Source organism: Enoplosus armatus, chromosome 6 (assembly GCF_043641665.1).
Source record: "Enoplosus armatus isolate fEnoArm2 chromosome 6, fEnoArm2.hap1, whole genome shotgun sequence".
NCBI classification, from domain to species: Eukaryota; Metazoa; Chordata; class Actinopteri; order Centrarchiformes; family Enoplosidae; genus Enoplosus; species Enoplosus armatus.
This window is the reverse complement of record NC_092185.1, coordinates 18,357,087-18,376,881: the sequence shown is the minus strand read 5'-3', so window position 1 is coordinate 18,376,881 and position 19,795 is coordinate 18,357,087. Positions and strand designations below refer to the sequence as shown.

The 19,795-nt window shown below is 40.5% G+C and overlaps 1 protein-coding gene across 4 annotated transcripts; it reads right to left on the bottom strand.

Moving 5' to 3' along the window:
• Positions 1-7,570: 7,570 nt before the first annotated feature.
• On the bottom strand, positions 7,571-19,274 carry nap1l4a (nucleosome assembly protein 1-like 4a). Of its 4 annotated transcripts, XM_070906806.1 has the most exons (15): positions 19,231-19,264; positions 18,242-18,279; positions 18,022-18,094; positions 16,895-17,039; positions 16,230-16,316; positions 15,596-15,730; positions 15,421-15,492; positions 15,169-15,308; positions 14,784-14,929; positions 12,390-12,409; positions 12,149-12,268; positions 11,381-11,416; positions 11,224-11,277; positions 9,772-9,806; positions 7,571-9,373 (listed from the first exon to the last, which is right to left on the bottom strand). In XM_070906806.1, the coding sequence occupies exons 2-14, from the start codon at positions 18,255-18,257 to the stop codon at positions 9,801-9,803; spliced, it is 1,050 nt and encodes a 349-aa protein (XP_070762907.1). In that variant the 5' UTR covers positions 18,258-18,279; positions 19,231-19,264; the 3' UTR covers positions 7,571-9,373; positions 9,772-9,800. The 4 variants fall into 4 exon arrangements, with proteins under 4 accessions (XP_070762907.1, XP_070762904.1, XP_070762905.1 ...); XM_070906803.1 differs by lacking the exon at positions 9,772-9,806; XM_070906804.1 differs by lacking the exon at positions 9,772-9,806 and having other exon boundaries at positions 11,224-11,274.
• Positions 19,275-19,795: the final 521 nt, after the last annotated feature.

Genomic DNA, 19,795 nt, shown 5'->3' with positions numbered 1-19,795 from the left:
AAATACATGTTTGTTGTTCTTTTCGCTGTGTTTACTTGAGTGGGATTTTCAGCCGTGGGCACATGGGTGTGACGAGACAGGAGGTGGAAGGACCTGAAGGGCCCAGAGTTTGGTAGTCGTGTTGGGGCACGAAGCTGCTGAGTGTTTACTGTGACTCACAGCACACTAAACACCTAAAATACAGAGGAAGTCAACTGACTGCTGGAATTCATTTGTTTAGGTTAAAAATAAGTTAGAGATTAATATTCTATTTATACTCTGATAGAGAGGAAATAAATCCTTGTTTTAAAGATTTGATGATTAATTATTGGACACTTGGAATGCTTTATTATTTCTGCAATAACAGATTCTTTTGGCCACTTGGCTTTGGAAACAGATTGAACAACACTGACATATCATCACCTTTTAAGTTGATATGGCAGACTTGTTAACAAACATACTGCAGAAAAGGAGCAACATTATTTGGAGTTGTGTCCAATATTCACACACCTTTTAGCTCTGTTTTACTCTCCACCAACTCCTGTGAGAAATATCTGGCTCTTTGGCCGTTAAATACTCGCTGACTTTGTCTGTCAGGCAGTGTACAGTCAGTCTATCAGAGCTTTTTCCTGAAAACGAAGCTATGAGAACAGTGAGACTGACAGCAAAACAGTATAGTTGCAGGCTGAAAAAAAAAACAAAACAACGACTTGAAACAAGCTAAAACACTCTGTAGAGTTGAGAGGAGCCACAGCGTCGGGTGATAATAAGGACAGCAGCAGTAAAGGTGTGGACTGTTAACCATTAACTAACTGTCACACCCAGCAATTACATCATCATGAAGACTGTAATGAACTGTAATATCCTGGGTGCAAATGTTTGCCATAACCTCACATTGCCAAACACTAGATGGTAATTACTATAGAGGGTAATCAGTGTTTAAATTCTAATGTGCTATCCATTTCATTTAAAAGGGTGCTGGTTTTGTTGATGCACATTATGTTTGTGTACATTGCCAGTGAAGCCTCCCTCAGATGGTGAACTATACATAGTCAGCCTAACAATGGGGAGCAGTATGGATGAGCTCGCTGTGATGAGCCGCTGACAAGTACAGCAGAGCCCGCAGGTAACAGCTGCATACTGTGACACGTTTATGACTTTGGCCTGCCTCTCTCTCTCTCTCTCTCTCTCTCTCTCTCTCTCTCTCACACACACACACACACACACACACACACACACACACACACACACACACACATCCTCTGCTGCTCTTCTGCTCTTTGGTGACATGTCCTTGTGATGAGACTCCGGAGCTATTTGAGGCATTGTTCTGATAAGCCCTGTGTGTGTGTGTCTGTGGCAGCGTTGGCATTCAGCAGCGTGGGAAAAAGAACAAATGGCTGATGAGGGCAGCGCACAGTCAAATACAATGCTGCAGGAGGAACTGCTGGAGAACAATGCAAACAGACATGGCTGCTGTCGTACACTGCTGCACTGTCTCATGGCCTGTGTGATGGCGAAGAGTTAAGGACGGCAAAGAGGCTCAAATCTACATTCTTTACAATCAATCAGCCGGTTGTCTTGTTATGTTACAGCCAGAGATTTATTTAGTGATGGTAGAACTATTAAGATCCTTTAACTTCAATAACAGTAGCAATACAGGAATGTAAAATACTCAATTACAAGCCGAATTCCTGATTTTTTTCTACCATTCATTATGTAGAATGGCCACTTTCAGAGAATTACATGTTTTAATGGATTATTATTGCATTGGCATATAAGTAGCCGGTTGAGATAGGGTTAATTTCAACTCATTCAAATGCATCATATTTTATAAAATGATCATATATTTTTATTTGAAATAGTAACCTGCAAAATAAATAGTAACTACAGATGTCAGATTCATGTAGTGGAATGAAAAGAACAATGTTTCTCTCTAAGATGTGATGATACTGAAGCACAAAGTGGAAATACTGAAGTACAAGTGTAATTGTATTTAGTGGCATTCCTTCGCTGGCGTTATTACTCCGGTATGTATTCCCAGAATGCTGTTCAGGCAGAGAAAATGTCTCATGAATGTCATTGCATATTAAACACTCTAATTGATGTGTCCCACTATCATTAGCACATACTTCAACACAAAGGTGTGTGAGCCATGCAGCGTGTGATAACCACACCACACGAGCCGTGTGAAGAGACTCAGGTGAGAGTTATGAGATCTAGCGAGTGGCTTGGAGAGCCCGGCACCTCATTCTTGCCAATTTGACTCTGCAAAGAATGGCAGGTATGCAGGTCTGCAATCTCCCTTCCTTGCCAGGAATGTAGCTTCACTGCAGCTTACATGATAAACCTCGAGTCTTTCCATAGAACCGGAACAAATCTGTGGTGGGAGCAGGACCAGTGGACTGGACTTTCAGGCTTGATGGTTTAACCTCTTTTAGGTCTGTGCCGTCCAACTCCACAGCTAAAAGGTTTGCTTTATCTGTGGTTTATCCATCACGTTGTGCAGAAACAATGTGGACTTGTAGTAGAACATTCATTGTTGGATAATCCACATCAAGCCAAGAGGTACAGCGAAAAGATGATGAATGAGTCGGGAAATTCTGCTGAATGTTTGCTCATTTATGCATCAGTGATTCAACAAGTGTGGATTTAACTGGAGGTCATCAATCAAAGTCAAAGGCATCAGATTCATTTAACCTTGAATTACCTTCTTCCTCTCAGGAGTCTTCCCGCAAGACTTAACTAGAAATATGTGATGCAATATTTTGGAGCCAGCCAAGCACAACTCTCTATAATAACAAAAAAATGATTTAACTTGTCACTTTCTGTCATGGCCGTCAGTGTTTACCTGAGCAAAGCTGAGCGTGGCGCAGCATGCAACATTTACATAAATTCAAACCCTCCTGGCCTCTGGTTTTCTTTTCTGTGCCCACTTCTTTGTAACCTATTACATGTTCACACAGCCCAGGTCTGAATGACAGCTCTATCTGTGCTCAGAAGTCAAGCTGCGTGATTCAGGTGAAGCCACACCTAGTTCCCTGTTCATTCACTGAATCATTCATAAATCCAGACGAAGGTGTGCTGCCCTGTCGCCGCGCTGCGATTGGGTGTGAAGCTTTGCTTTCCCACACATACCAGGCAGAAAGGTACCTGGTGATAATGCAGTAAAGCCAATAAGATTAGCTCGATCACAGAGAGCTTTGTTAATAGTCATTCATGTTAAGCACACACAGATAAACATAAAGGAACAAAGTGTGCCGGGTTGACAAGTCACTTAAATGTAACAGATTGTGGAGGACGTTCTGATAACTCTGGTTACATTTAATTTTTTCTGCAATGCCCTTTTTCTTTTCTCCCACAGTAACTCACACCAGCTCCTTCTAATGTTTCCTCAAATGTAGTTTTAGTGCATTTGTGACTCGCCCTCGTCTTTTCTACAAAGAGTTTACACATTCTCCCCATACCGCCATACTGCTTTCCCTCCCACCGTCCAAAGACATGCCAGTCAGGTAGACAAAAAATGTAAAAAGGAATACATGGATTGTGTTTTGGCCAACAGCTGTCAAAATCCCTCCATATTTCCAGCAGTGGAAGGACTGGAGGGATTTGAGAGAGCACTGGCCTGAGACGATATTGAAAAGATATTGTGAAACACACGCTGAAGTTTTAGTCACAGCCTTGTTTGGTCTTACTCCTGGAGCACCGCTCTCCCCAAGGACGCCGCCCTTCCTCAACAGAGTTTCCCATGAGCCCTCTGCAGTGTGTGGCAGGTCATGTTTATGCATGGCAGGTGCTGTCAGGAGAGTTAAGGTGACAGCTGAACTGTCTCCTCTGCATGTTTACCACTCATTCATTGGCTGACCTTCTGATTTAGTACTACGCAGCATCGTTTCCCTAAAGTTTTGCCTTCACTTCCAAATTGTTTTTAGTTTACTTCAAAAGTAAATATCAATCTTTACCCGCTCACCATTACTGCAAAACCTCCACTGGAGTTTGAAGGACTTTTTACTTAAAACTAAAGCGCATAAAATGTCCATTAGAAATTTGCAGGTATTGGTCATCAACCAAAGCATTTGACAAATTAAAATTTTGACTTGATGATGGAGCTAGATGAAAAGCTAAGGGATCACCAAAGTTATCACCATGACTCCTGAGGGGGACACGAATGTCTGCACCAAATTTTATGGAAATCTATTCAATAGTTGTCGAGACATTTCACTCAAAATTACAAATGTCAACCTCATGGTGGCGCTAGAGGAAGAGGTCAGGGGATCACCAAAGTCATTGGGATTCATCCTCTGGGGACCATGAATGTCTGCAGAAAATTTGATGTCGACTGGCTGACGTTGCCATCCATAGAGCCGTGTTGCCAGCGTAGCTAAAAAAAGAAAATAAGGAGACAATAACTTTTTCAGTTTTCGTTCCTCATGCAAGTATCAAAATGTGTGCAAAGCTGTGAGTTCTTGTGTCAACGCCATCAGTAACATTATCAGATCTAAGAGGTAATGGACTCTTTATCAGGCTGCCCGTTCATCTCATTCAGTTCTGCACACCGACCCGGCGTCAGAAGCATAAAGCGCCTCTCTATCCTCGTCTTTCTCTGGAACTCAATCTGGCTCACATCACTTCCGACTGGGAGATGACGATACAAAAGACCCCACACTGACAAACCTAGAGGCTCTGCCAAAAGCACCTTGGGGCCAAGAATGGGACATTGGGTGCAGCTGCAGCTGGGAGGAAGATCGGAGGAAGACTGCACCCTTACACTCCTGCTGGATGAGGATGAGACGATGGCAGACGTTTAGGGATAATCCCAGCAGTCTGAATACTTTCCTTTGTTCTGCTGCACAGCTCAGAGATCATCTCCCCTTGAGTCCACGCTGAATTCTTCTATATGTGCTGTCGATACGTGTTGAACATCCTCTCTGTCCGTCTGTCCACGCACATACACACTTGACAAAACATCAAACGGCTGAGGAGAAGTGTACAGAGGACGTCAAAAAGAGCACAGAAGAGAAAGCCTCACTGTAGTTTCTCTCTTTTCATTCTCCCGTCATTCAACAGGACCAAAGGAGTTGACTTGACATTTGTCTTATGAACAGAGATCCCTCTCACTCTCTGGATCTTAAGAAGATGTCAGTGACTGGTGCTACACCTGCGTTAACTTGAATGTCTAAATACTAAAATAGGCAGAAGCCAGTCTAATGTAGCTTCAGGGGGCAGAAAGACACACTGCTTTACTGACCTACTTCTCTAAATATGGATTCATCTATAAAAATCTGCAGCGGTGGAAGAAGGACTCATATATTTTAGTTAAGTAAAAGTAGCATTACCACAGTACTACTCTGTTACAAGTAAATGTCCTGCATTCATAAAAGTAAAAAAGTATTAGCATCAAAATATATTGAAAGTACCAAAAGTAAAAGTATTCATTCTGCAGAATGGTTCATTTCAGAATTACATATATTATATTATTGGATTATAATTATTGATGCATTGTGTTCATCACATGGGGCTAATTCTAATTACTTTATATACTGCTGGGTAACTTTTGAATTTCAGATCAATGATGTATTTTCTTGTCTTAAACTTTAATAATATATACATATATATTTGTTGGTTATGTTTTGTTTTATTACTCTGAATCTGCAAAGTAAAGTAACTTAAGTTATCAAATAAATGAGTGGAATAAAAAGTACAATATCTCTGAGTTGTAGTGGAGTAGAAGTATCAAGTAGCAGAAAATGGAATTACTCAAGTAAAGTACAAGTACCTCAAAACGTCTTAAGTACAGTACTTGAGTAAATGTACTTAATAACTTTCCAACGCTGGTAATTTGAACATCCAGCAGTCTGACTGTTATCTAAAAAAGCATTAATCTGAGACTGAGGCTGTAAAAACGTTGAGCATTGTCGAGTGTGTTGTGTATTAGCGCTTAATTACTGAATTAGTCTCTGACGTTCTGTTGGCACGCTGCAGGTTTACATAGCAAACTGACTCCTCAGATATGAGTTTCCAGTCCAACACCACTGTGCAGTTCCTGGCCGTGTTACAGAAAGCACAAAAATGAGTGTTAAGACACAATTGGACTCCTTGTTACAGTGAAGCAATCCTCAAACCCCCCACACAGCAGCCACAGCATGAATAGTGTCTTGTTCACAAGTCTGTAGAGCAAAATCCCCAAAAGACAGAAAGAGACTGGAGAGAGATTTCAGTTTGTGGTTTGTCTGCTGCGGAGGATTCGCTGCCGCCTAATTATTCCCTCCAAATCGTCTTTTATTATTGAACAACATTCATCGTGGACTCCGTGTTGACAGTGGTCCTTATTATGAACTTGATCTAATCCAGACTTCTGTTTTCACATGTCACATGTTGTCACCTCTGTTCCCATGAAGATAGACGCATAAACACACACGGCTGAAGTGATGCTGGACGAGGTGACAGGATAAGAAAGCACCTGTCCATCAGCACATAGCAAAGAACCTGGGTTGCTAGGACACAGTGTCGCCATCCTCCTCCAGAAACTTGAGAGCACTCAGCCACTATCTCCCACAATGCATTACAAGAGTCTCTCAGAGGAGCAAGCCCGCTTTCTCTATCTGCAAGGCAGAATTCCAAACATTCTGCTTGCTTTGCCTGATGCTGAGCAGACCGTAAGCAAATTCCCCCGGCCTGGATACCGCCGTGCTGTTACAAAGTCACCATGGTGTCCGTGAGGAAGAAAAGGGTCAGTTCTTGCACTCTGAGGCCGTCAAGTTGAGGCCGTGACCGCATGCTTTGCTCCAAGCTCCTGCTAATCATTTGCAAATCATCACCTGATGCCTAATAGTGAAGTCAGTGTGTGTGGCTACTGAGAGTCCAGTCACATTGTGCTGTCAACAGCATGAGCATTCAGCCGGCAAAGTTATCCGAGCACACAATCTCTCTACAGCAAGAGAGATGTTGTAAAGTAAGGCAAATCTTACGGACTGGTCTTACTGTTACCAGTAACAGACCAGTAAGACCAGTCTGTTACTGGTGACTACTGAGCAGCTCCACAGGAGCAGCTGATGACTGGGTACCTGTTCAACAGTCCTTTTTCCATTGAAGACATTTTGACATGTCACAGCAGGAAAAGCACAGGTGTAAATAATAAAATTAATGCTGGCTGAATTCCATTTAGCTGCTTCAGTTTCAGGGTCCTGCTATTGTGGATGCTATCTCACTGTCATGTCACAACCCTCTACCTCTTAACTATGGATTTAAATCACTGATCAAATCTGTACACCAGTTATTTCAAACCTGGGGGTCGAGACCCCTCCAAGAGGTCACAAGATTAATCTCAGGGTTTTTTTTCCAAATGTATCACTAATCTTTACTTACGTTCATTTATTTTAATTTATTTAACGAGACAGTCACTCTTTCGATGAACTGCTCACAATTCAGACATGTGGAACCTGTGATGGCGGGTTGCCAGTAAGACATTGTTTAATTCAAAGGGTCACAAGCCAAAATGTTTGTGAACAGCTGCTCTACACTGCAGGTAAATCCACAAATGGCGCACACACACACATCTCATACATAAAAGGACAGAGGACACAAAGACACATTTCCATGTCGCACAACTTTAATAGAATATTTTAACTAACTCTGTACAAATTGAAAAGAAATATTGCGCAAGTAACAAATTGTGAATAAGAACCAGTTAAGGCCATTGCTAGCACACGGTCCAATGTGGTAGATTTGAAGATGTCAACCGTGGCTCGGAGAGATCTGTCCAACAAGATCTACAATCGTTCTTTTTAAAAAGAGAGACGGGGTGGGCATTATTCTCGCTGTAACCGCTATCGCTGACCAGTCACCAGGCAAAGGTGTCCAACCCAACGGCCAAAATCCACATGCAGTATATAAAATACATTGGCAACCTCATCGCTTTCCACAGACATTCTACTGAATCATTAGACAAAAACAGAAATATTTATATATTCTTAAACAACTTTAAACGTTGAATTAGATTACACTGTGTTAATGACAATTGGCAAACAACTGAATAAAAGAGGACGGTGTGTTTTGTCTTTTTGGCTTGTTGGCAACAGAATTTACATTTGATCAAAATGTCCTGCACACTGTCCCATTACTTTTGACTTGAAATGACATTTGTTAAGAACTAGATTTATATCAGAAGTAATATCTTATAAACGACCACAAAAGGTTGCAGGTCAGCCACTGTGTCTGCTTAACTATCTGCTTAACTAATCTTTTAGGTAAATATTCACCAGACTGGATGTGATGCTTGGACTGGGGAAATCCAACAAGCTGAAATCAACCTGCGTGGAGAGAACTTTCTACTTTCCAAATGTCTTCGTCATAAATTGTTCTTATTATCCTTGTTAACACGAGTTCAAAGAGCCTTTCAGGGGTGATGGGGCAAACAGGGAAGAGCAATAGATGACAGTTTAGAGGTACCACATGCCTGCCATATGATCTGAATTGGTGTTATGTGTCCACTCGAGTGCTCGGTTTAAATGCTTGTTAAGCCCAATACACCTGGGCAGAGTGAGCAGTATTAATGTAGAACACAATTAATTCATCAATGTTTGAAATTCATTTTGATGATTAAAAAAAAAAAAACATGACTTGGCAGTATTCACGTTTTGTTGACCTGCTAAGCCCAAATTAAGATTTGAGCCAATGAGAATGAGCCTATCGCTGCAGCTGGGCCTTAAGAGTTCCCAAAATGCACCATTTCATACAGCTGCATGACACCAGAATAAATAGTCCAATGACATGACAATGAACATTTAAAAAAGTAAATTAAATTCAAAATGATACATTGCATGTCTCTTTAAAAAACACCATAACAAAAGAAAAACACTGCAGCAACCCCAGTGAAAGATTAAGTCAAACTTGTTCAGCAGTTTCCTGGTAAACTTACACTTTTCTTGTTGGCATTAAAAAACCCTGAGTAACTGATTTATCTCCATGAAAACTAAAGTTGGGACCCATTCCTTTCCTATCTTTTTTTTTTCTCCGTATGATGATGTTCTGAGGTTCTTGGCAGTAGTAACCTACTCCACCTTACCAAAGAAGAAGACTGTCCCTACGTGACACCATGGTATTCTAATTAGAGTCAAGTCACTTCCCGCTTTGAGTTCAAATGAGCCAAATAAAAAAGGGTGAGATGGGCGCAAGACAAAAGAAAAAGAAGTCATGCACATAGTAAAAACGCAGTTGGGTTTGCGTTCTATTGCCTTCTATTGCGTTCGGATGAGAGTTCATAAAAGGGCGGAGCCTACAAGAGTAGGAGGACTTGCTGATTGGCTAAGAACTGATTTGACGGGCAGCAGGTCTCCACCTCCCCTGATCACCACGGTTACTGCTGTTTGCATTCGGCAGGCTGGGGCTGTTCTTTCTGTGGAGAAAAGACAGAGAGAAACTAGATTAGAAGACAAGACGTCAGACAGCTACTGAAGCCACTGGGCATTAACTACCAACTAGGAGAGGCTAAGAAAGCAGACGCTAGAGATAGAAACTTTTTTTAACCTGGTTTGTTACAGCAAAGGGAACAATGTTAGAAACCTGGGATGGGACTACAGGAGGAAAAACAAAATAGATGGAAAGAGCAAAGACAGGACAGGGAGAACAGAAGTCTTATCTATCCAAGATGTGAGTTGAGGGTCCTAAACCCCTCGGACTACTGGAAGAATCAAGGATGTAGTGAAAGAGAGAGGCAGCCAGAATAATAAACCAAAGCCAGTGGACGAGACAGTGTATAATGTATGTAGGACGCCATCCTTATTTCTCCCTTACCTAGAAATGCATGGGGTGAGAATGATTGATTATGCCTGTAACGGAGGGGAATCCAGGGGAGGGAGAGACAACAATATGCACAAGTTTAATCGTCACATTCAGAAATGACACAGCGAGCACAGTGAAACATTGCTGAAGCAAAATGAATAGCTGACAAGCTGACAGCAGGTACCACGAGAGAAAAACTCAACGCAGTAAGCTACTAAAGGAACACATTCACAGACAAACAGCATTGTTGGACCCTCCTGTTAAAACTGCTTACAGGCCACATTATGCACTTACTCACTATCAGACTGGAATAGCTCATAATGGATCCATAGTCATCTCAACTAAACCACAAAATAAATGGCCCTTTCACCGACTGCCATTACATAATAACTTGTAGCCGTTAGCCTTAAGAGAGGTAAGTGCAGAAAAAGAAATCTCCCCTTAAAAAGTCTGCCATATGCAGGATGCACTGCATGTCTGATGGTGGAAATTAGGATACAATAAAATAACTGAATATGTGAAGGAACTACTCACACTCTCCTCACAGGGTTTGTACAGCTTTTTAAGAGTAAAATTCAAGCACTTTCAAGGTACCTAGACTTTGTACGAACCCTGGCATCATCATGGGTCTCTAGTGAAAGAGAGAGCTTAAAATTGAGCTAAAATATTACTCTGTAGTTTCAGCTTAACACAGGACATTGTACAACGGCTACTCCAGATATTGAGATGAGTCTTTTACGTCTCTAACAGTCAAATTACAGATTATGTCTCCACTTTGTTTTAGCTAAACCAGCTAAATTGGTGCAGAAACTCCCGTATTTGTTTTGACCCTGTGTTATATAATGTGCGTTGAACCAGTTAATTAGCAAGCAGCACTGGACAAGGAGTGGTGCATCAGATAAAAAACTGTGTGTCAACTTTGTTCAGACCATGTCAGACAATGTTTGTAATGGCATCTCCTGAGTGCATCCATTACCAGAACGGGGCTAAAAAAACTTTCTCCCCATGGCACTCAAGGCTAAACAACAACAAACATTATAGGAGCATTGATCTCTGCAGATATATGACCATACTCAGTCATTAAGAACACTAAGTGCTTGAGCATCAAAAGGACGTTACTTTATGTGAGCGTAAGTTTGTAATTAAGTTACAATACTGACATATTGTCTTTAGTAAAATGCATTAAGATGTCATGTTTACACTGTATACGATTGTGTAAACTTAAAACGAGTGCAAAGAGTAGTTTTTGTTTTTGTGTATGTGATGTTAAGAAACAATTAAGAACATTTCCCATTTTTAAGAAGCCTTCTCTGACCATAACATCTATATTGCTGCAAAGCACTGCGCTGTCCCAGGGGGCTCTGTTAAATGCTCACTGAGCCACCACTAACACTGCAACATATTATGAGCAGGTGTACAGTCAATACTCAAATCAGAAAAAAAAAGTCAAAAATTCATACTGACCTTGGGGTCAAAGTCTCCCTCATCATCGTCATCATCACCCTCCTCATCTTGCTCCTGATACACAAAGACAAGAAGATAGTGAGATATTCAAAGAACCCCTGCTTCAGATCAGATCAGATCAAATTCAGTGTTGGAGAGTCAATGTGGCATTACTAACCTCTTCATCTCCCTCTTCCAGCTCCTCCTCTTCAAACTGCAAAAAAATATAAAATTGACAATGAAAACACGCCCACATGTAGTACAAACAAGCCCAGCTTATACAGTGCATTCAGAAAGTATTCAGAACCCTTCACTTTACACATTTTGTTATGTTGCAGCCTTATGCTAAAACTGTTTTAATTCATTTTTCCCTCATCAATCTACACTCAGCCTTGATAAGAGAGAACCCATTTGTCTGGCTGGGCTCCAGAGATCCTGGGAGAAGCAGCCTGACGGACAACAATCACTGCAACTCTCTGGTCTGATGAAACGGAGATTGAACTGTTTGACCTCAATTCTATGCATCACGTCTGACGGAAACCAGGCACCGCTCATCACCTGCTCACTACCATCCGGTGAAAGATCCCTTGCAACCCCATCCAACCTGACAGAGCTTGAGGATCTGCAGAGAAGAATGGCGTAATACCCAAGAAGACTGTAATTGCTGCCAAAGGTGTCTCAACTAAGTACTGAGTGGAAGGCCTCAATGCTTATGTCAATGTGATATTACATTTTTTTTCTTTTTAATACATTTGCTAAAAATACTAAAATCCTGTTTTCCCTTTGACATTGTGGAGTATTGAGAGTAGATAAGACTGCAACATAACGAAATATGAAAAAAGTGAAGTGGTCTGAATACTAATAATACTTTCTGAATGCACTGTATGTCCTCGAAACATTTTTTCAGTCTGCATTTTTTGTTTAAGTGTAACAGAAAAACACTCACACTCTCGTCATCTTCCAGGGCCTCTCCGGTGAAATACAGCACTGCTCTGGGAACTATTCTCTCACGGAAGAAATGACCAATCTCAAAGTCTGTGGCTAGGGTGAACTCAGAGTCTTCGTCCTATAAAACAAGAACACAAAGAGGCCATTTTAACACAGCCACAGCCACATAGATTGACGGTAATGGAAGAAGCAATAAAATGGGTGGTGATTTTATGAAGAATAAGCTACGTTTTACTCACCATTTCTCCCTCTGGTGAAGCTGTAAGGGAAAGGACATATATAATTTAATCAATAAGCACCTCAACACACTGCTTTACAATGACTATAAACGGTAATTAAAGGTATGATGAAAGGGGAAAATGGGATTTTAAATGTCACGACCAGATAAGCAAACAGTCACAAGTGTATGTTACATTTGTTTCATAACAGCTCTCATAGAGAAGCTTTGGGATTACCTTTAATTCAACGAACATCTGAAAGCCCATTTAAGGCAACAACTATGCTTATTATCAATGACATCACAACATGAGGTCACATCATCCACAGAAAGTGAGAGGGCGTTAAGTAACAGCTGTGCTCCACCAGCCTGGCACTAAACTGACTAAAAGGTGATATCATCCAATTCTTCCTCTTCTTTCAACAACGTCAGGGGAAATGGCTTTGTTACACTTACAAGGTTTTGTACACACTCTACAGTATGCGCGTCAGAATTTCATCATGTACTTCAACTACAGTACGATTTAAAAAACAGGCTCGATATGACTCATGCTTTCCCAGTATGGTGACTGGCAGTGCAAATGAATTAAATTACCTGGTGAGAGGAAGCTGAGCATTGCCTTATGAGCATTACAGTCAATTTTCACAATTACAAACAATATCTAAAACTATAAATGTTTGGACAAAATTTGTTTTTATTGAGTAGCTGCAAACTCTTGCCCTGAACTGTCTGCTTAGCTGGCATTACACTGCACGGCGGTCTCCATTCATCTGGTCAACTGGTGTACATTTTGGCTGTTAGCTTGCTACCTATACTCTACAACTACAGTAATTCTCACAAAACACTGGCAGTTGTATTATTAGATGCCATTTCCCAATAAAACACTAGTTTTGTGTGCATTTCTAAAGTAATTCTGCCTGTGCAAGAGCACACTTTTAAAACAAAGTATGAGCATCAACTGACTTCATACATTCCTGTAAGTTAAATGCAAACTACCAAAAGTCAGCCAACACACACACACACACACACACACACACACACACAAGCGCTCTCTGATAGACAAACTATGCACTACCGACACCATTTCTAAAAAACAACACTTGTTGTCGCATCTACTCTCTAATTCAATGTAATAACGACTCTTCTGTTCAATGACGAAATATACAATAAATCTTGTTCACACATTCATGGACTGCACAGCGGTCAAGTCACATGTACTCCTGGTGTGTGTTCAGATGATCAGCGAGTGATGGTTTACTCACTAATGAACATCCCAAACCCCAGAACTGCACACCTGAGCACACTTGACAAAGAGCTGTTTATATTCACCAGTCATACCTAGAGGTAAGACAAACATTTGCTCAGCCAATGAGCAATCAGGTCAACTCCACAAAGTCAAAATAAGTCCAGGCATGTCTGACAGGTAAGCTGACTATACAGGAAAGACGATACAGTCATTAAATAAAGGTGTATGCTGCCTTACCGATCCTTTGAGAGAGAATGCTTCCTTTCAAGATATGTGATTTACTCACCAACTGTTTATTCAACTGAACAAAAGTAATCAAACTGAAACAAAAGACTGCTGACTTCTAGACTCACCTCCCTCACCATTGATGGGGGCAATTGCGCCAGTAAGGTTACCCAATGTCCAAGGACAAATGTAACAGGGCCTTTTCTTTTTAACCAAACCGTTCCCTCCACTGTTGTCTTCTTTATTTTATTTTATTTATTTATCTTTTGAAGCTCTTTGAGAGGTTTACTCTCAAAAGATGCGCTATATATACTTAACACACTTAACGCACAACAGTAATTTATAAAATGTTTTAGGAACTAGCAAGATAAACTTATCTTATCCGTGATCTCACAACTTTGCCTCAAATTTTAGGTTTGTCATTTATTTGTCAGTCATTAACTGGTTGTTTAGCACCACAAAAACTTAAGCTGGAAAATAATAGTAAAACCAAAGTTGAAGTAAAAGTTTGATGGTCCAGTGAGCACAGGCCACATTATGAAGTTCAACATCAGTGAGCAACAGACATGCTGACTGTTCCACACAGTAGCACAATCTGACACAGTTTAAGAGTATGGCGCCACCTGTTGTTGAATTTAACTTAATGCAGCAACCAATGGTAAAACCACATGACATGCATGCCAACGTGTTGCCACATCACCTGCAGATGAACACAGACATGCTGACCGTTAAGCAGGTGTATTTATGTGTGGCTCTCCCTCTCAAAGCTTTCAGTGATTCAGGGTTTGCTCAAGGAGTTCACAGCTAACCGAGCAAAGCTTCGAATATGTGAGATACATACATAAGTTGTTGGAAAGAAGTCAGAGTAATTGCTTTGAATGTTACATTTAGAGCTCTTCAGAAATCCACTACATTTTGTGTGTCTATTTCTGTGTGTGTTCTCACCTTTGACAGGGTTAAAGAAGTTGAAGAAAGAGTCATTGGGGACCTGTTTGGTAACAGTGCGAACAGTGCCACGGCCTTTATGCTTCTGTTTCTTCTTAATAGTTTTCACTGTCACATCCTTCCCCTTGTGCCAGTCTATCTGACAGCTAGAGAGAGGAAATGTGCAGAAAAGTGAGAGGCGGCAGAAAGCAAGGACCCAAAAAAGGTAAAAGTCGGAATATGTGCCAAGAGGAGGCTGATATGTGGGATGTAAAGTCGAGAGAGATTAATATAGAGTGAAAAGAAATGTTTTACAAACCACACAATCTATTTTTTCCTGACATCTCACCAGCATGTGTGTCAAATCCACAGTTTAACAAGCATGTTTGTGTGCTCTGGCTCTTACCCTTCACAGTCAATGATCTCTGGCCCCTCGAATGAGAAAGGGTCTGAGGCATCAGGCTCTGACTTCATCTTGTAGACTTTAGTCAGGACTGCATTGTTGAAGTAACCATTGGGCTCAAAGTGGAACTCTAATGTGAAACTCTGTGGGAGAAAGATGGATAGATAATTTCACTCAGCATTTTAATTCCATTTAGTTAATTAATTTGTAATGATATCAATTCAACATTACAACATAATGCATAATGATACTGACCATTGGCTGTCCTGGCTCAGAAAATTTGACTTGAATATCTTTCAGGTGCTTAAGGATGGCCTCATCGTGTTCCTGGTGGTAGATAAACAGTCAGATCAGAGACACATAATGCTGTTCAGAAATGGGGTGAAATGTGTATAAAGACACAAGTGAGAGATCTGTTGTTTAAATGTACCTGTAGCATGTCACTGAGCATGTCCACACTCTTGAATATGGTAAGCCAGAACTCAGGGATGCCTTTTGGGTCTTCTTCTGGCATGGCTTCCTCTTTCTTTGCATCCTCAATAGCAGCTTTTTCCTTGACCTCCTCCTACACGCAGAGGGGCAGAGCACTCATCAAAATTCACTGTTCACAAAAATCTATTTAGTTTATTAAGCTTTTAAAAAGCCAGGATCAGGATCTTTTACAAGACACATCTTGTGTGTAAAATAAAAATTTGTTTTCCCTGTTTGCTTTACTTAATAGGCGTTGAAAATTATGCACTCTTGCACCCATCCTTTCATCCTTTTTATTTTATTAAAGTAATTTGGCAGATTTTCCGCAAGATCAAAAACAAACTTGGCAATAGTCTCATCAGTCTAATATAATTAAAGTAATGCAAATTCACTCTGTAATGACATGTTGATAGTTTGATAACATGATATATATCCACTACTCAAGACTTTATTCTATGGTAGACAATTTCCGCAGACTTCTGTGTCATTTACGAGATTAAGGCGTCCTGTGTAGACAAATCTCTTTTCCAGAAGTAGGATTAGGCAAAGTGATCAACAACAAATCAACAACAACAAATCAAAGCTGTACTTACAGCTAGCTCCTCCTCTTCCTCTCTGTCACTGTGCCACTCACACTCCTCGTCTGTGGGTTCCACTGTTCCTGTAACAATATCTCGTCTCTGCGACACACACACACACAACAGTTAATCATTTTAGAGAGGAATTTGTAAATATTAGTGTGAAATATCTGGACATGGACAAGCATTAATTTGATAAAGCTGAATTATTTTCAGATAGCACACTGAAATCAACACCATTTGACAGAGAGACACACACACACACACACACACACTGACTTATATATATACACACACATACAACATACACTCAGCACAAACAGGTGCAGCAGGATTACAGCTGCCAGTCTTCAGTGCAACTAAGAATGGCTGAGTTCTTGTCACTAGCTCTGGAAATAGCCTTGACTGACAAAAGAACAGTTGACTACTCGTTGTGGCAGTTTTCAATTTAGCACCAAGGATGGGCCCTCACTGATCTCAGATCGGATCAGAGAGACATACTTCACCACCCATTAGTGCAGGGAACAAGACACGTGATTCTTAAATATTTGGTTTCTTAAGAAATAAGATTTTTTTTCCCTAGGCTTTTCTCGCTTTAACAAAATGAGCAAAGAAAATTCTCTCTGGTGTTAGAGTGAAGTAAAGAAAAAGTTCTGTTGGAAACACATTATTTACTGTACCTTCTCAAACAGCGGCTGATAGAGGGCAGCATACTTCCTCTCTAGCTCATGGACCTCCTCGTAGAACTTAGCCTCTATGTTGGCACACTGCACCTGTAGCCTTTTCAAGGCATGCACTCGCCTCTTCACTGCTTTGGGAAGCATGCTATGAGAGAAGAGAAACATGAGAATTGATGAAAATTTCAATCATTTACAGCAAAAGAAATATTATGATTCTTGTTTTAGAAGTAAAACCGTTATCCTGAACCAATTCTTACACAATCTTTAATCCTTTAAACTGGTGAGTCTTCAAGCTAGAAGGCTGGGAACCACCAAAGGATCTCAAGATGGTTTTATGAGATTGAAAGATGATTTTGTTTGTGTTTGGGTGTGTTAGTGTGGCAGGTGTCTACAGTGATACTGTATAATTTACCAACAATAATTAAATAGTTCATCAACTTTTATGTTGACCAGATAAAGTAATAATAATAAGAACAGTCAATAATCTATCAAACAGGTATTGTTTTTATGTGTGAAAAGTTTTGTCTAATCTTAAACATAACAGCAGAATAGTTCACTGTGTAGAACCTCAATTGGGTAAGTTTATTTGTGATTTTGGAGCCCAATTAAGTAAATATTATGTATTTCAAACAAGTTAACACAAAAACTACCAGATGATATCAAGCTCACAATCCTAAACGTACATTAACAATGAGATCATAAGTCCACCTCACCACAATTACCACCTCGGGTAATACTGCACCATGTTTAAGTCATGTGGAAAGTTACTGTAATTGCCATCTTTTGGCTGGCAAGTGCAAATTATATCAATAAGCAATTGACAATTGTGACCAAAACTTTGGCATTTTCAAATAGCTGATATATTTGCACAGGCAGTAACTAATAATAAAGTGTCTGAGGAACATACAAACATGAAAGCTGTATGCTACTAATTGTTGTTTAATAGGTTTTTAATCAAAAACAGTCACACTGTCATATAGGATGAGAAGCAAAAGCAGTTACCATCATGCCATCCTGAGTTGTCTGGCAACTTATGTGAACAATAGCATGTTGTAACCATGACAATGTTTCCATTTTTATCTTCTATCTCACATAACACAAACACAGTATAAACCATTTGCACTGACCTTTCCAAGAAGTGGAAGCTGACAGGTCTGTCCATCTGCCCACCTGGATTTTGCATCCCTTGTTCCCCTTTACCTGCCAAACATTATAGAACAATAGAGAAGAACATTAATGCACGAGTACCTGTCACATTATCATTACACAAAATGCTACGAAAATTTTCTCACACTGAATAACTTAGGTTAGTAAGGTAAGTTAACTAAAAACGATGTTAGTCTTTACCTTTAATGGCGTCCATTACAGAGTGGCAGCTCCTTCCTCTGATAGAAACAGATCAATTATATTAACGTTGGACATATCCTCATCATGAGTCACAGACAGTGATTGAGACTGAATAGGGGAGCGCGTGCTTGCGCCTGTCATTTAATAATTCTTCTACATGTGAGATGTTTTTCATTATTACATTGTCACAAAGTCTGAAATGTAAAACCTATGATTTCACGAGCTACTAATTGAAGAGTGTCAGCAAGGAAAACAGAGGGACAGACAGACCAGCTGAGCTAACTTCGACTCATCAACAGCAACACTGGTGTTGAGCAAGCGCAAGCCGATGACGCATTGACATGGTAATGGCAGCTGGGCTAGGCTATGACAACCAAAGTTAGCATCTCACCATTTACACTACGTAAAATGACTATCGATGCCTGTGACAGTCACGGAGGATCACTGATAAAACAATATAAAATTAATCTACACGCTTGCATCGGCTTACCAACAAGCACATGCAAATAACCATATAGTATGGGCGGTGCCAAAGATCTGACAGCAGCTAACAGGGCTAGCTAGCTAGCACGGAACTACGAGCCAACGTGCTATGAACAATGCTGTAGCTAACAGCAAGTGCGAAGGTTAACACTTTACATTAAGCCCCCCCTCCCCCCATTAGTAGAAGACAATTAGGATAAAGTCTGCCGACGAGTGGCTGAAGCAATAATGCTATTCTTTTCCTTTATGTCGATAAAACTAGATGTTAAGGTTACAGCTACTAGCCTACTGTTAGCCTCATTGAAAGCTAATATCAGCTAGCTATCGTTAGCTCGCGGGTTAATAAAAGCACCAAGAGTGAGAGCAAAGTGTCTTGAAGACAGTTCACCAGCGGTCTGTCAAAACAGTGATCTCACTCATACCGATGATGATTAATATCCTAACATGGGAGAAAATGTTCGTATTAATGAAATGTTTTAGCTTGCTAGCTGCTTTAGCAGTCTTACCTCTAGATGAGCGGAATTCTAGCTGGTCGCGTCGCTCACGCGTCTTCGCTTCAACCCCCACGCGCGAGCAACACACGCGCTCCAGCATCCTGGATTCTCATTGGACAGCTGGTGAAGGAGGGCATGGTGCTGCATTCAAGTGCTGCGTTGCGAAAATCTCAATCATCTCCACTCAAATTCAGGATAAACATTCAGTATTTACACAAATAAAGTATAATTCTAATCTCAAAGGTTTTGCAATAATCCTACAAAACATCTGATCCAGGGGAAAATAAAGCACTTTTATTGAACATATCTAAATTATTTGAGATTCAAGATTGCACTTTTGTCAAGTTAAGTGTTTTTTTCTTTTCTGACATTGCAGAAAGATCACATATAGACCACACATACATGTAAATGTTTTGATTAAATATAGGATCAACAAAAGTTACAATTAGGAGTGTCTGTAAGAAAATCAGTGATGTATGCAATGCCTATGTGAGTGTGTATATGTGAAATAAAAGCATCGACAAAGAGCAAACAGTGTCAGTTGGCAGGTCAGGGGAAGAGGGTGAGATGATCTTGC